This window comes from Pleuronectes platessa, chromosome 21 (assembly GCF_947347685.1).
Source record: "Pleuronectes platessa chromosome 21, fPlePla1.1, whole genome shotgun sequence".
NCBI classification, from domain to species: domain Eukaryota; kingdom Metazoa; phylum Chordata; class Actinopteri; order Pleuronectiformes; family Pleuronectidae; genus Pleuronectes; species Pleuronectes platessa.
The window spans coordinates 7,443,050-7,459,042 of record NC_070646.1 but is presented as its reverse complement, the minus strand read 5'-3'; the positions used below and the strand labels follow the sequence as shown (position 1 = coordinate 7,459,042).

General features: G+C 42.3%; 2 protein-coding genes across 4 annotated transcripts; one reads left to right on the top strand and one right to left on the bottom strand.

Moving 5' to 3' along the window:
* Nucleotides 1-901: 901 nt before the first annotated feature.
* Nucleotides 902-6,563, bottom strand: ghitm (growth hormone inducible transmembrane protein). 3 transcript variants are annotated; one of them, XM_053413359.1, is made up of 9 exons: nucleotides 6,275-6,563; nucleotides 5,065-5,226; nucleotides 4,571-4,673; nucleotides 4,278-4,389; nucleotides 4,024-4,165; nucleotides 3,743-3,851; nucleotides 3,335-3,523; nucleotides 1,855-2,026; nucleotides 902-1,524 (listed from the first exon to the last, which is right to left on the bottom strand). In XM_053413359.1, the coding sequence occupies exons 2-9, from the start codon at nucleotides 5,197-5,199 to the stop codon at nucleotides 1,440-1,442; spliced, it is 1,047 nt and encodes a 348-aa protein (XP_053269334.1). In that variant the 5' UTR covers nucleotides 5,200-5,226; nucleotides 6,275-6,563; the 3' UTR covers nucleotides 902-1,439. The 3 variants fall into 3 exon arrangements, with proteins under 3 accessions (XP_053269334.1, XP_053269333.1, XP_053269332.1); XM_053413358.1 differs by having other exon boundaries at nucleotides 6,367-6,563; XM_053413357.1 differs by lacking the exon at nucleotides 6,275-6,563 and adding an exon at nucleotides 5,558-5,648.
* LOC128426472 (carbohydrate sulfotransferase 3) lies at nucleotides 6,128-14,913 on the top strand. Its single transcript, XM_053413356.1, has 3 exons — nucleotides 6,128-6,554; nucleotides 11,552-11,767; nucleotides 11,972-14,913. The coding sequence occupies exons 2-3, from the start codon at nucleotides 11,688-11,690 to the stop codon at nucleotides 13,194-13,196; spliced, it is 1,305 nt and encodes a 434-aa protein (XP_053269331.1). The 5' UTR covers nucleotides 6,128-6,554; nucleotides 11,552-11,687; the 3' UTR covers nucleotides 13,197-14,913.
* Nucleotides 14,914-15,993: the final 1,080 nt, after the last annotated feature.

Sequence of the window (15,993 nt, the reverse complement as noted above, 5' to 3'; positions counted from 1 at the left end):
GACAAGAGGATTACGATGCTAAGCCTTTGTCATCTGCTGCTGCTACACACTTACCGTTTGTAGGCAAATACAAGGTGCACCCCCCGCTGGTCCCTCAGGGGCTGGTCGCCACTACTGAGAGGGGAGGACGGCAAATTATGACACAGGCAACTTTTGAGATATTAAGTAGGAGCAATGTGCAAAATTAGATCAGGATTAATCTTTGCTGCTGCTCCGGTTGTTTGTGTTGGTGGTTTGGTTTTGTTGGTCAATGAACTTACTTTAAAGGTCTCTGCAAGCTGTTACACATACATCTTTTTATATTGTGCACTTAAAATGTTATTATTGTTAAGATTATAAATGATTAGAGAATTTGACCAGATTGTTTGATTACATTGTCACACTAGAAATCCCAGCATGGACATAGAGTTTAAGTTTTATTTATTTATGTTAAATCAGAAATAATACAAATTCATGCATACCTGGTAAAATGCCTTTATAATACTCATTATTGTGACTTTATACGATGTTTTAGAAAATTAGACTTTCTCAAACACTGTAAAAGTATTCTATCTTAAAAAGAGCAATTTGTAGAAAATAATGGCTAAATGAAAATGATCATTCAATATTCATCAGATATTTGTTCATGAAGGTAACGAGCCTGAATACAGGTTCTTACATTTAAGTGTTTTTCTAACATTATTAACAGAGCAGGAATAGCGCATTAACAACTGCTCTGCTGTATTCAGCAGTGAGCCAAACTGAACAACACCAGGACCCCTGACACTGAAGCAGCTAAACTAGAATTAAGCTCAAATTATATAAATATATATTTTTTTTTCTATGACAAACTAAATATCTTCTTCGACTACATTTTAAGGTTTTTACCCTAAAAGTAAAGTACAATTGGCCAGACACAGCATTTGATGAAAACCATCACCTTTATTTGTTTATTAAGAGATTCCATCATTGAAATAACTGAACATATCTCAGAAATACATGAACTAAAGTCAGCCTCTTAAACCCTTTTATTCAGGTAGGTGCAATTTCCGTGTAAACTTGGAGCAGTTACAAACAGTTGACGTATGTGTTGTTTCTGTTGCTTATACCAGATTCCTGTAGATTCAAAAGAAAATAAATAAAAGAACATAACTAACACTACAAAGGACATCTGAAGCAGGTAAAATGATCCGTGACCCCTCAAATAAATCAGATACGTTCCCAATCAAGGTGAGAGCCCAGTCTGTGTTATGAATGCGCAAATATTTGACTTCTTCACCGGCAGCACGCACCAGAGAGCGCAATCCTCCTCTTCACACTTGCAAAGTATTTGTTTATGTACTAGCTGGATAGGAACAGGCGCTAAGAATGACACCTGGTGTATGCAGCTAGTAATGAAACATGGCTTTGTTCAGCTCTGTGGAAAAGTCAAAGTGAGGTTGGCGTCAGGATACCGCCGTTCACTTCTTTCTGCCGCCGCCGCCCGACAGAATCATCACCAGCCTCATGAAGATGTTCAACGTGTCCATGTAAATTCCCATACACCTGTAAGACGACGAAGAGGGTCAGTCTCGCCTTTAATGCAAATACGTATAGTTACAGAAAAAATTTATGTTAACAGTTTGGATTTAAGTGCTTTTCTGTGTTAATTGATCATAAACTCTGATCTGGTTTGTAATCAATTTGAGGCGTTATCGAGCTGTTGTGATGGACAGAATAAGTACGAACAACTTGAAAACACATATTTGTCTTAAAAAAACATAAAATCAAGTGTTTCTAAAGAGTTTATTAATTTGATAAATAAACATATATGTTAAATAACAATGTTCTGCAAACAACTGCTTTTGAAGTGTACATTTTCCTTGAGGGACTTACGCATTGATGGGATCAAATTTCTGCACGCCATAGAGAGGATGCGTCTCGGCCTTCTTGATGACCTTCTGTGTATCGTAGAGAAGGAACATGCTGAACAGGACCAGGCCTCCATAGATGGCCACCGAGTAAAGTCCTGCTCCAAATGCAGAGCTGGGCGGCAGGAACATTGATCCTGGAAAACACAGGGACATTTTCTGTTAGAGTGAATGAACGGTTCCTGTAAAGTGGTGGATTTATAGTTATAACAGAACATAGAGGCATAAATAAACAATCAGCTAAATATCAGATGACAATATGTCGATAACTGAATGAACTATCTTCCTAATTAATTTAAAGAAATGAAAGTAATGTATGGCTATCTTCAATTTTTACAAAGAAGCTTGCCTTTCAAAATCGGAACAAATCGTTCTAGTTCATTAAAAAGCATCATAATTTGCACTTTGATTCTTCTGCTGTTTGGAAATTGAGGCATCACAGAAAAAGCACTTTAGTTATTGCTCTCTCAAGTGTGCACAGCTGCCACTGAGTTACTTTCTTATACATCTGTCAAATAATGAAAATTCTATTCTCAATCTGCGTTTCTTTGCCAAAGCAAATAAAAACTATACATACATGTCCACGACTAGATGATTATGTAAATTGTTTTATCGTCATGAAATGGTAATGTCGAATAAATAAAAATGTGTGAGGAAATACAAACTGTAGTTACACTATCTAATAAGCACAGAATTTAAACTTTAGAAATCTTCACATCATTACAGTTACATTTTCTATAACATTAACCAAATTATAAGTATGACAATTGTAAGTAGATGATGAACCCAGTAAAGTTTTATAAGTAAATGACTACCTGGCATGGTGATGAAGACATTCAGCTATATATCATCTTATACAAGTAATTACTGTTGTTCATGGAAATGTATTCATACAGATATTCTCCTGTTGTGTGACAGCACCGGAAATTAATTTACATAAATCAAATGGATTGTGTGAAAATTACGCACTGATGTGAAGTTCTCATCTTGTGTAGAAAAAACATTTCAGACATGACACATTGTCATAGTAAAACACACATTAGAAATGTCATGCTGTGCATGTGTAATCACTATGTAGGCTACACATGGTCTCATTTAAATAAGGAACATTTTGCCATGATAATATACTTTAATTGTCATCAGTGGTAAACACTGCACTGCTGTTATGCAAATAGGAGCCTGTACTTTAAATCCCTCAAACAATGGCCTATATATATATATATATATATATATATATATAGCACAGACTTTGTTCAGATCAACAACACTGCAATTAAAAACTGCGCCCTTCTATTTCTTTAACTGAGACCACTGACTGTGGTGGCACAGCGGGGGTGCTGGTGCAAACACACCCTTTCATTCTCTACCACGTGCAGTGTCATTTTCAGTGTTTTGTGTAGTGAAACTAAGACGGCGTTTACGGGGGGAAAGTGCAACATACGAACCGATAGAGGAAGCGAAGACCACTCCAAAGCCCACAGCCAGCGGACCACCCATATTGAGGAACTTCTCGCTTGGGGCACACATGGCCACAGTAGAGAGACCTCCCACAATGCCTGCTGTGTACCAGGCAGCCCTCATCATCAGGGGCCCTCCCAGGAGAGTGAGAGGTGCGATGACGGCACCCATGACACCTTGTCAATAAAAACAACAAAACAGACTGATGAATGCCCAAGTCAAAATAAACAACAGCTAAACAGATATATGAACATGTGGTGTAAGTTTTATATTGAACTGCTGAGCCTGTAAATGACTGCCATCTAGTGTTAAACCGAGGCAACTACAAAGGAGAAATAAGGGAGTGGGACAACATAGTGGAATAATATTTCTTCACAGGACATCATCTTACGAACCTGCATGGAACATCCAAGCGAGGTGTTTGGGCACTGGGCTGTGCTCATATGAAATCGACCGGACCAGCATGCCTGCACCAATCATGGCTGCAAAAGTCGCTCCAATCGCCTGGGTTACAACAAACAGCAGGGATTCATATTAATAACCCATTAATTAAATTAGTACAGTTATTAGAAAACAAGCTCTGTGGTGACCTATTAAAGTTCAATTTAATTTAGAAAATAAATGTTCCAACATTGTGAGGTCATTGTGTGTGAGTGTGTTGTGCTTTAACGCTTACGATCCACGATCCTCTCATCATCAGACCCATTAGTGCCGGGGTCCTGCTCACAGCTACAGCACCCAGAGCAGTCATTCCAACGCTGCCTGCAAAGTACATGTAGGTGGAGTGGATCCTGTCCTTCACATACTGAGGCCAGATCCTGCACAGATAAGATAAAAGCCAACAGCGGGTTGAACATGGGACACTTTAAATTGAACTGTGCTTGAAAAAACTAAATTAAAGAGCCCCTGGTACAAAAAGCTGTTACTCACACTGATTTCTCAATGGCACCAATCTCATTGGACATGCCGAGTCCATAGTAGCACAGAGCTCCAAGACCAACTGCTGCACCTCCAGCCAGAAACAGTCTCCCCATACCGTCAACTAGGGAAAGAAAAAAAACAGTTTACTTTCATTACATCATATGATAAAACGAATTACTTTCTGTCTTCAAAGGCTTATGATGTTTTTGTAAAATTCTAGATTTTTAACTAAGATGAATAGAATCAAACTCCAGATATGCAACAGTACATTGTAGAACATGAAACTCTTATTAATTGATTACTTTTGATGGCGGTATCTGTCGCTGGCTCAAACGCTGCTTCTTTGAGCTGGTCTCTGGCCGTCTTCCCCCGGCGAAAACCAAACCTGGCCTTCGAGGAGAAACCCTGGTGAAAGAAAAACAGGCATGAAACAAAACCTGCAAATATGAATCATGTTCAGCTTTTATTTATCAGTGGGTTGGGCTACTGTCTGGTAATCTTATTGATAACAACTTCAAGAAAAAGGAAAAGTCAGACACTAATAAAGACACTGGTTGGACTGGTAATAACATAGCTCAAGTTTGCATCCCATCATTTAATAGTGTTTTTTGGGGGGGGCTTGTTTGAAAAGTTTGAATTGCTGCCAACAAATCTTATTTGCTTTATATATTGACCCTATTGATAAGTAATTTGCTACTGTAGAAGTTGTTGTAGTGGTGTGTGTGTAGCAGTGATCAGACATCTTGAGACACATTGGAGATCCCTGCTATGAAGCGGTGTGCGGACTGTGCTGTACCTGCTGGGGCCTGAGCAGCGGGGGACAGCTCTTCAGGGGGGTGGGTGCTCTCAGGGCCGGGGAGCCCTGCATCAACCCGGCACGGAGCCCGGCCGCGGGCAGGCTCCTCAGGCACGTCAGTCTCGCCAGCAGCATGTTGACTGTGTGTGATCCTGGATCAGCCTGAGAGAACAAACACAGGAACTGAGCTGCGGCTTTTTCTGACCCTCTGTTTCTATGTGAAAGTCACGAAGCCAGTTCTATCTGAAGTCAAACCGGAAATACAGAGATACATTAAAGCCGACATCGAAGTGGGATGTGACGCTTCGCTACAGTTAAGTAAGCTAGCCGACGTTAGCTAGCTAGCATGGTACATCTACGTCAACACACGTTTACAGCTACAGCGTCATTGATTCAGACACTGAACCTGACAAAGTTCTGGTTTAACACATGAACTTACTATGAACGTGACTGATATGCTTTAGTTTAGCAGCTGTGACGTGAAGCTACGAACCTGAAACTCAAAGCTCTTCGTTCACCTTCCAAGATACAAGTGCGCAACTCACTGACGCAACTGTTTTGCAACCTTCGTGAAAATTCTCCGTGCTTGCGTCATCACTAGGCGACGGGACCGAAGGGAGTTGTAGTTTATATTTATTGAAGCGTATGAACGGAGCTTCTATTAAATATAAAGATAAAATAATAAACTGCAAAGTTACTGCTTAGCTGACCTTAACCCTAACCCTAATTTAGAGTAAGAAGGCCAATATTTCCCTTTTCTAACCTCTATTCACCAGTTAGTGCTAATAGATAATGTTAATATAGGCTGTGAAAAGTTTCTAATTCATATTATAACATAATATCATATAATATAATACAATATAATGCAATAATGTCAGCTCTTGTAATTACTCTTTTCTATCTATATGAATGTTGGGACGCACCATGTGTTTTTTTCCACTAGGTGGCGTGCTGCCACCTTTTGTTGTCACATCAATAATAATAAAAACATGTATTTTTCAGAAATATCTGAAGTTTCAGTGTGACTCCGGTTGTTTATGTTGACGTTTTTAAAATCAAACGGTTAGAATGTTTATTTTTTGTAATTACAGAGAACAGATTGAGGGTGTGTGTGTGTGTGTGTATGTGGGGGGTCACTGAGACGCGCCCCCTGCCTGCAGCTCCACTCCTCTGGACCAAACTTTCTCATGTGACTCCCCGAAGACGCAACTTTTTGGATGGACTTCTTCACTTCTCCAGTTCAGCGCCTGACCTGCAGCCTCCATCCAACATGCTCCCATCTGATCCACTGGTTTCACTCACTTCCACCAGCTCTGCTCCTTCTTCCTCTTCTCTTGGGTCGGATCACTCTTTGGAACACGAGGGGAAGTGAAGCCTCGGGGAGTAATGGGATTATTCTTCTGTGCGGACTCGCTCCTGGAGGAAACGGTGATCAGCTTCATGCATCAGACGAGGCAGGACGGGTTCAGACACCGCAGGTCATCATGATGGTGGGTATACTGTATATGGACACACAGATTTACCCACGACACTTCATTCATTACTAAAACCTATAATATCTCATGGTAGGACAGAGATATGAATAAGAAATACTCCAAAGTACAATAAAGTCAGTTTATTAGTTGTGGGAAGTGGTTTTCATTCAGGTTCAGTTTTATTATGAAAGCAAGACTTCATTGGACTATTTGTCCTTTCGACCCATGAGTGCACACTTTTATTTGCAGGGACCCTGACGACTGCTAGAATCTATATATAGGGCAGAGTATAAGTTTCTAATCAAATCAATGTTTAAATTAACAGCAAATTCACTGTGGTAGATGTGTACCGTGCATGCATATATATTGCTATACAAAAATCATCACACTGTCCCAAACTTATATTTATCTCACAGACAAATATGTAGGACTGAAGTTCAGCTGCTGTCTTTCTTTAAAATTACTCCATATAGATATTTTAGATGACTATGTATTATCCATCTTTTCTCGCCAAACTAATTCACAGAATATCTAAGAAGAAAATTAGTTAACCATATTGATTACCCTGCGCTTGTCAAACAGCTGGTAACCATAGCAACAGCACCACCGCGTCATGACACCAGATAAGAGACAAATCACTGAATCACTGAACTATAGACCCTTGCATGTTTTCCTTTGCCACAATGCCAAAGTATACACGCGACAACAACAAACTCTCAAATATCCTTATATAGACAATTATACTCTCTTATCACAGCGTGCGTAATTATAGAGCAATGTTGACATATGACTGCGCTGTATATCATGATTGGAGATTTTCTACAAGCGAAATTCAGACACATCAAAGATAAAGTAACCAGATGGAAATGACAGAGTGTTTTTGAGGCTAATTTGAACTGTTGTACATTGTTTAAGTGATGGGAATCCTATGTTAGGGTTGTAAGTGAATAGCCACTGTAGCGACAGGTATCAACAACAAAGTAGTTTATGTTTCTTTCATGGATTCATAACATGACTTAACACAACCATAAATATCACAAAGATAGACATAAGGTAAAGGTTTCACAGATTATTGTATAATCTCCAAACCCTGCTCCGCCTCTATATGTCAAACAATCTGTATTTGTTAACCCTAACCCTGTTATTTCTCTACATAAGGACACATCCCCCTGTAGTTATCACACATACATAAATACTGTGTGTGTGAGATAATGTAGTGGAAAGATAAATCCCCTTCATGGTGTTGTAATGGGATACTGTGTACATACAGCATACAACACAATCTCAAGCAAAACTGGGCTCGGCTGGTTGGTATTTAATTTGTCTTCACATGAGATGTACATTAAATAAAAGGCAGCTATTAAAAGCCTTTGTAACAAGATGATAAATAGTGCAGTGGCGGTTTTGTTATGAGCAGATGATCAAACGTGTCATATGCCTCAGTGGTTTGTGAATATTCAAGAATGTCAGCTCATGTGTGTGTTCTTTTTTCCTCTTTTTTTTTGACTTTGCACAGCAGATGCAATAAGCCGAGATAATTGGTTTACATCTAATTTACCATACAAATGACAAAACCTCAGACCACTTATTTTCTTGATGAATTGTTGTAGCGTGTTTTTTTGTGGAGAAAACTTTAACTGCTTAAATATGAAATACTACACATTTCTGTCAGCAATCGTCCCCTCGCGTCTTACTCATTAAGCCAAATCATTTTTAGTGTTCGTCTTAATTTGTTCAAGTACAGTAGGAAATAATCTGCAGGATAAATGGGCTGACTGCAACTTCCACTCACATCTGCTAGAGACTGTACTCGCACAATGTGAAACGACAACTGAGCGCTTAAGGACTTAGTGATTTCCTCCGATGCAGCCGACTGTCTGACCAGTTCTACATGACTTGTAACATCCAGGGGCTTAGTCACTGACCCGAGTGAGGTGTGAATGACCTGGGAGTTTATGTTCTCCGATCTCAGCCCACATGGGGCTCAGAGTCACTCCTGTGTAAATGGACCTTTGTGGTTGTGGCATGCGGCAGGGTGGTGCAAGATGGAGCTGATTTTTTCCTCCCGGCAAAAACGTGTCCCGGCTCACAGGCCGTTCACCTTTTCATTACGCGCCGCTCCACGTCAACAGAACTCTCCATCCCCTCCCGGAGAATTTCACAGGCAGCGTCCAACCATTCCCTGTGTTTAGACTGTAGTCTCTTGGACAGGATGTGAGAACTGAACCTCCAGATGTGTCTTGTCCGAATTCAGGAGGTTTCTTTGCACTGTGCTTCTTCTTTCATTTGTCAAACTCAAGTACCTTGCTTTGCTGTGTGAAAAGGCTGGTTTGTTGCTTGTGGCTTGGCTGATTTACAGCAGCAGTTTCACTAATGTGTCGGACCGGCGTTCGTTTAACACTGAGGGATCACAGACGCACTCAGGGATCTGTTTGTGGCACCTGACAGATCCAATAAACAAATGTCTTCACAAACTCAGATGTCTAATTCAGGTTCAAATAAAAGTACTGTAGATCTTCTGTGTGCAAGATTACTGCAATCATTTCTAGCTGGGGTATTTTATGTGGGCACACATCCAAATTACACTTCTCAGGGAGGAGACGGTCTTGTTTACTCTTGCTTACTGACCCCTTCACCACGCAGAGGACGTGGACAGGATTAGGTCAAAATCCAAAGATATGTCAGGGATCCGAGACAAGTTATCTTAAAAGCTGGAGGAATATTAATCCTGCAGGAATGTGCAAGATATTCCCTAAAAGGCGTTATTAGTGCTTATCCTAATTTCACTACCCACTGTCTGCCCTTTACAGGCTTATAAATAGACAGAATGGCCTCCAGGCTCACAGCTCTGGCCTCTCCCCTTCAGTTTCAACACTGCTTTTACTTCTGCGTGTACTTATGTACCCCCCCCCCCCCCCCCCCGTCTCAGTCAGTATTTTAGCAGCACAAAGGGACATTATGGGGAAGCAACAAGTCATTAGCCCATCACCAGATGGTCTACTGTACCAGTAACCCATGTCTCGGGGGGCCTCTGCTGAAAAGATCTCCTCCCAGTGTTGACATGAAGGAGCAGCTGGTAGTTTGGACTACAGGCTACCCTGCTATACCTGCAGTGGGAGGTAACAGTATCACTGTAGCCCAGACAACTCTGTCTTCAAGCAAGCAGCTACTCTTTTGTGGAATTAGAGTACAGGACATTAACTTTTGGGTTTGTAGTGTCGTATATTCGTTAGAGTAAAACATGTGGATATATGCTTCCAAAAAACAAAGACATTCTCAGAGAGTCCACCGGATGTGTGTCTGGTTTACTTTACCCTTTGGGGGATGACCTTTGACCTAGGGAACCATCACTTACCAGTTAACAAGATGGGCTCAGAAGGAATGATCTTGACCAGTGTGCCTTCGTGTTCGGACACAAAGATGTGCCCTTGTTCAGTCGGAAGTCCCATGTGGGATGCGTTGTGCCTGGGGTCATGGGGGGAACTAAACTCCCTATATATGTGTGCTTACATCCCCTGCAAGGCAGATTTCACCATTTGGCTGTGTGATGTCTCCGAGTCTCTAGAGCTCGTCCTGACCTGTGATTTCTTGTAATAAACTTTGTTACACTGAAACTACTTGGTCCTCGGCGTCCTTCCTTCATCATCAACAACTTCAACAACACCCGGCTGCTGTGTTTACTACAGTAGGAACCAAGTTCAATTCAAAGGAGGACAAGAAATTTAACACTGAATCATAAGGTTTTCCTTCTTTGTAAAACAGAGAGTAGAGAGGGGCTGCAGAATGAAGAACCTTTTTTCCGACACATTCTTTTCACCTTCTTACAGTTGAGATGCGTACACAGAAATGGACAGAGCGTTCTGTCTGTACTCTGCGTTCCCATCGTCCCCTGCATGTCCATCAGGAATCATAGGGGGGCAGTGTAGGCAACAGCTCAAGTGACGAGGGCATTGGACACGAGGAAGACATTTTAAAGAGAGTTTGCGAGTTGGTAGGAAACTACAGGCGTCCATATGATTTTACTTTGCCTGGACTTTGTAGAGAGGACCGAATTACCTCCTCCTCCGTCCACATCTTTGTATGCTGCTATAGTGGATCCATGGTGATGTAAAAGACACAGTGGAGTACGCTGGCAGCGACTGTTGCGTTGTTTGAAATGGACGCAGTGCTCTTCGCATGTGGAGGCTGCATAAGTGAGCCATCACTCCACGCTCCTCTAAGAGGGATGCAATACTACTGATTGCAGTTACACACTGGGTTGCCTGATTGGTCCAATTCTAGCTTGCTAAGAAAAACACCCAATTATCCAAACTGCTCATCTTAATCAGGAAAGTTCCTACTCTGGTACAATCTATACTCTCCCCAGTTAACCTTGAAAGACAATGTGCTTCCTTTGGCCTTTAAGAATCTGCAGATCAGGATGTTCTCTTCCAATGTACCATGATCTAACTATTGCTAATGTGCTTTATTGAATATATACAGTATGAGACCAAGTATTGGTTACATGAGCATCCCAGTCAACCCAGTTAACTTCAACCCATATGTGCCATCACCGTTCATTAGACTGACTCATCCAGTAAATGCAGTGCAGCAGCTCTCAGTCTAGCATGGTGGGTGGGCATGTCCCTGAAATGCACTGGTGCACTTAAAGATAACAAGGACTTCCTCGTGGGAAGGACTGTCTCAGATTCCAGCCATTGTCTATTCTTACCTTCCGAAGATATGATGTGTTTGTCGCTCAAGTGAATCTTTGGCCTGATGCTGCGCTCACTTAAGAGAGGAAGAAAAGAGTCATGTAGGGATGACAATAGCCTCCGTGCAACCACAACTCTGACGCAGCATCATGGTGCAGTTTCGCATGTGCAACTTTCAACTTCCCAATTTCAACAAATTGTTCAAACGAATATCTAGAAGTGTGCAGACGGAGAGAATTGAGACCAAGTAGGTGCTCACAGCCGTGCTCATGTGTGCAAAATGTGTAACTGACAGGTTGATGTGCATTTCATTTACAGGGTGAAACATTGCCTACAGCGAGGAATACAAATAACTGGAAGGCTCTTTAAGAAGGCGACTGGAGACTTGCGAGATTGGCAGAACCTATTAAGAAGCAGTCTGTAAAAGCATATCCAGACACAGCTACATCCAAGAATGAGGATCAAATACACAATATCCATTGTCTTTTTTGTGGCACTTGTTATCATTGAGAAGGAAAACAACATTATCTCAAGGTAAGTCCATTTAAGTGATCAGTGGAGCGTGCTTGTGATTTTCTGCAAGTGTGTGTGTGCTTCTTTTTTCTGAGCTGATATTTCATAAATACTCCTTTAGCAGGATACAATTGCTTCAAGTAAAAGGATGTATAACAAAGCTATGAATTATTTGTGTTGACTTAGAAAGCGTATATGACTCTGTGGTTCCTCTCGCACTCACAGGGTGTCGGATAAGCTCACATTAAAGCAGACCCCCCAGACCCCTCTACAGCCAAGTAGCTTCTCCCACATACTGCAGAAGCATAATGCTTCCATTACCCCACCCAAGAATAACTCTGCCTTCACGCTGATGAAGCGGCGCCTGGAGAACTACAGTGAGCACCAGGAGGTGAGGACAAGGGGCAGGAAACACATCCTCCTGCTGGCCACCACCAGGACTGGTTCCTCCTTTGTGGGCGAGTTTTTCAACCAGCAGGGCGACAACATGTTCTACCTGTTTGAGCCGCTGTGGCACGTGGAGAAGATGCTGACACTGGACACTGGAGGCACCAACGCCACAGCGTCAGCCAAGGCGTACCGCGACGTGCTCCAGCAGCTCCTCCTGTGTGACTTCTCCCTGATGGAGAGCTTTATCGACCCCCTCCCTGTGGACCATATCACCACCGCTCTTTTCCGCAGGGAGTCCAGCAGCTCTCTGTGCGAGGAGTCAGTCTGCAGCCCCTTCGTCAAAGGGGTCTTTGAGCGATATCACTGCAGGACAAGGCGCTGTGGGCCCTTGAACCTGACCATGGCGTCTCTGTCCTGCCTCCAGAAGGAGCACAGGGCCATCAAGTCAGTGAGAGTACGTCAGCTGGAGACCCTCCGTCCTCTGGCTGAGGACCCACGTCTTGATGTGAAGTTCATTCAGCTGGTTCGGGATCCTCGGGCTGTTCTGGCCTCACGCATGGTGGCCTTTGCAGCCAAATACAAGAACTGGAAGGAGTGGGCCGCAGGTGGGGACATACCCATCGATGATGACGAGGTGAGGAAGTTAAAAGGGAACTGCGACAACATCAAGATGTCTGCAGAGATCGGCCTCAGGCGGCCACAGTGGCTGCGTGGGCGCTACATGCTAGTGCGTTACGAGGACATTGCCCGGTTCCCTATGAGAAAGGCAGCTGAGATGTACAGATTTGCTGGAATCCCATTCACTCCTCAAGTGAAATCCTGGATCCTGAAGAACACCCAGGCCTCCAAGGATACCAGTGGTGTTTACTCTACACAGAAGAACTCCTCAGAACAAGTAGAGAAATGGAGGTTTAGCATACCCTTCAAAATAGCCCAGGTTGTACAGAAAGTGTGTGGGCCAACACTGAAACTTTTTGGGTACAAATTTGTAAGTAGTGAAGAAATGTTAACAGATAAGTCTGTGAGTTTGATCGAGAATAAGGTTTTTAATGTTTTATAGGCCAACGGACACAAACTCTGAATCCTGATGCAGGAAAACCAACAGTTTCTGGAATGACTGATATTTATTAGGTTCTTTCATGCTGGTGCAGAGAGCTTTATTTTTTTGATGGCGTGCTATTTAAAGATTTTCACTATTTAAAATAGTTTGATGAAGACAATTTATTGTTGAGCAGAAAATCCATATATTTTACTTTTAAAGCAAGGAAGTTGAAATTGTATACATGGGTAAAACAGGAAGCACGATTATCCTAGGTTTTTGCACTCGATCTGAGGTAAAACTGTGTCATTGGCTTATGCAATCAGGATCTGAATCCTTAGGTAGATAGTTGTGGGCATGTGAGCAATATATGAGCTGTTTCAAAGACTTTCAGGTTCCTCATTAGTTATTAGTTTTTGTGCAGCAACTCCTGAGTTAGTCACATACGCTGCTTTTGCACCAAAGAAACTTGAAAGGAGTTGTAATGACAGAGAGAAGAAAATTCCAATTCTATGCATGAGATGTAATGAAGTAACGCACCGGGCTGAATTTAATTATTTAGAATTTGTGCTGAAGTTTTATGACTCCAGGTCGGAATTTGCTCCACAGGTATCCCCCCCACCCCACACACACACACTGCGGGGGGGCACTTCTCTTGCACACGTACATAGTAGTTTGCATGTATGTAATAGGCCAAAAATCGTTTTAAGATATCCTTTGGAGCGTAAAGGACCCTTTCTGTCGAACAGATGTTTACACTGCTACTGTATTCAAACATTCCAACTGCAGCTGGTTTGCAGGATTGTGCGAGGTTTGTCAGCAGGTCCCTGTCTGTTGACTCAAGTCTCTTGACTCGTGATAAAAAAAAAGGGGCCCCCCGATACTCAGGCCTGCCAGACTGTTTGATGACAACGTTCTAGTCTGTTCTTTTTTTTTGGATTTGTTTGTTGCAATAAACCATCTTTACTAACTCATTTTTATTAATTGAAAATGTATTGTAAGTATTGCATATGTAACTGTATATAGCTCTTGAGTTTGTGAAGTTGTGTGAAAGAGTTTTACACCCGGCTGACAGATGCAACGATCACAAAGGATAAGCAATGACAACAGGAAGCAAATGTGGCAGATCAATATCAAAGATACCCAGTTTGGGCGTGAAATAAAAGGAACACAGACGCTGAGTAAACAGTTCCCAGGCAATACATATTCTGTTTGCAAAGCTCCTAATAGAACAACCCGTGCACTTCAATCCCTGTTGTGGTGGAACTACCAGGGGATCACCAAAGCTAGCAAGATGTATCCCTTGGACACTGTGGATATCCGGACCACAATTCATAGCGATCCTTAAAACAGTCGAGATGTTTCACTAAAAAACATAAAGGTCACCCTCACGGTGGGGCTGTAGGCAAAAATGTCTGTGAAGCATTTCATGACAATTCCTGACATGTCCTTGTACTGTTGTTGTCTTGTACTACTACTCATTGGAGACTAAGGGCTGTGTTTTGCTAGAAAAAAGACAAAAAAAAACTTGAAAAGCTGTGTGAGCATAAGACTAGCAATTGTATAATGGTGCTTTGAAGTGTTCCTCTTATTTGGTCCATTACTGCTCACGGCTGGTTCACATTTATTCTTTATGCATGTAAGAGTTTGTTGACGTGTTTTGTGCTTTGTGCAGAAAAAGAAAGAAATCTATAAAAGAAACATTTCATTTCATAGCTTTGAGCTGTGAAACCCCATGCACTGATTTCCAAGCCTCCTTTACTGTTTGTTTGACTGGTTAATCGAAGCGACTCTTGCCTTTTTTCAGTTCAGCCCCATCTAACCCAAATGCTGAGGGCTTCTGCACACTGACTGGTTTGTGTCTGAGGTGGCAAGAGGGCAGGATACTGTGGAGGCAGCTGCCTCGACTTCCAGTGTGTTTACCACCGAGGGCCTGGCTATTTGAGTCTCCAAACCTAGTAATTACTCCGAGCTTTACATATAATGTGGTCCAAATCGCTTTCGTCCACCTGACCCCACCCACTAGCAGAAATGCAGACAGCCTGTCGTTTATACCGTCTCTCTCTCTCTCTCTCTCTCTCTCTGACACGATTCTTCTCTATTTGTTAACGAGTTACTTTTTATTTTATCCACTCTTTCATTCGTGCTCCCACACGTCGCTGAGCCAAGCCACCTCGGTGCTCTTGAAGTACATTCACTCATATCAACAGATCATTATGTGGTGAGTTTGGGCTGGTTGTTCTATTTTCGCTTTTAAAAAGAAGTGCTGCCAGGTCAGCAGCGTCTCAGCGTCAACCTAATGAGGAGAGCTTCAGCATTCATAAACTCTTATATTGGACTGACTTTATGTGGGACGTGTGGAGGGTGGAGTCACTGTATGGTTGGGTAAAATATAGAATAACCACTTTCCACTGAATTAAAGCCTTCTCACCCCCCCCTCCAATCCCAACCTCCCGCCCCCACCCAGCGGTGAAATGAGGGCATTTAGGTAGCCCCACCCTCCTGCTCAGTTATATGGTACCCTGCCACATCAACCGTGCAGGGTTTTGAAATTTGCCAAAGCAGCCTGAGTGGAGGACCCGAATGATGCCACGCTGTGAGATCAGATCAACAGACAGAAAATTGAGGTGATTCAGACACGTCTCCAGGGGTACACGTGCAATAAACGTGTGGCGTTTGTGGGACGATAATGATAATGACGGTTCAGGAAGAGACATAAATCTAAACTCACAGTGAATTATCTCGCGCTGAGGAATGCAATTCATAAAAGTCAGGTTGTTGCATGTGATAACGAGTGGGAGCAGAATTTGGTCGCTCT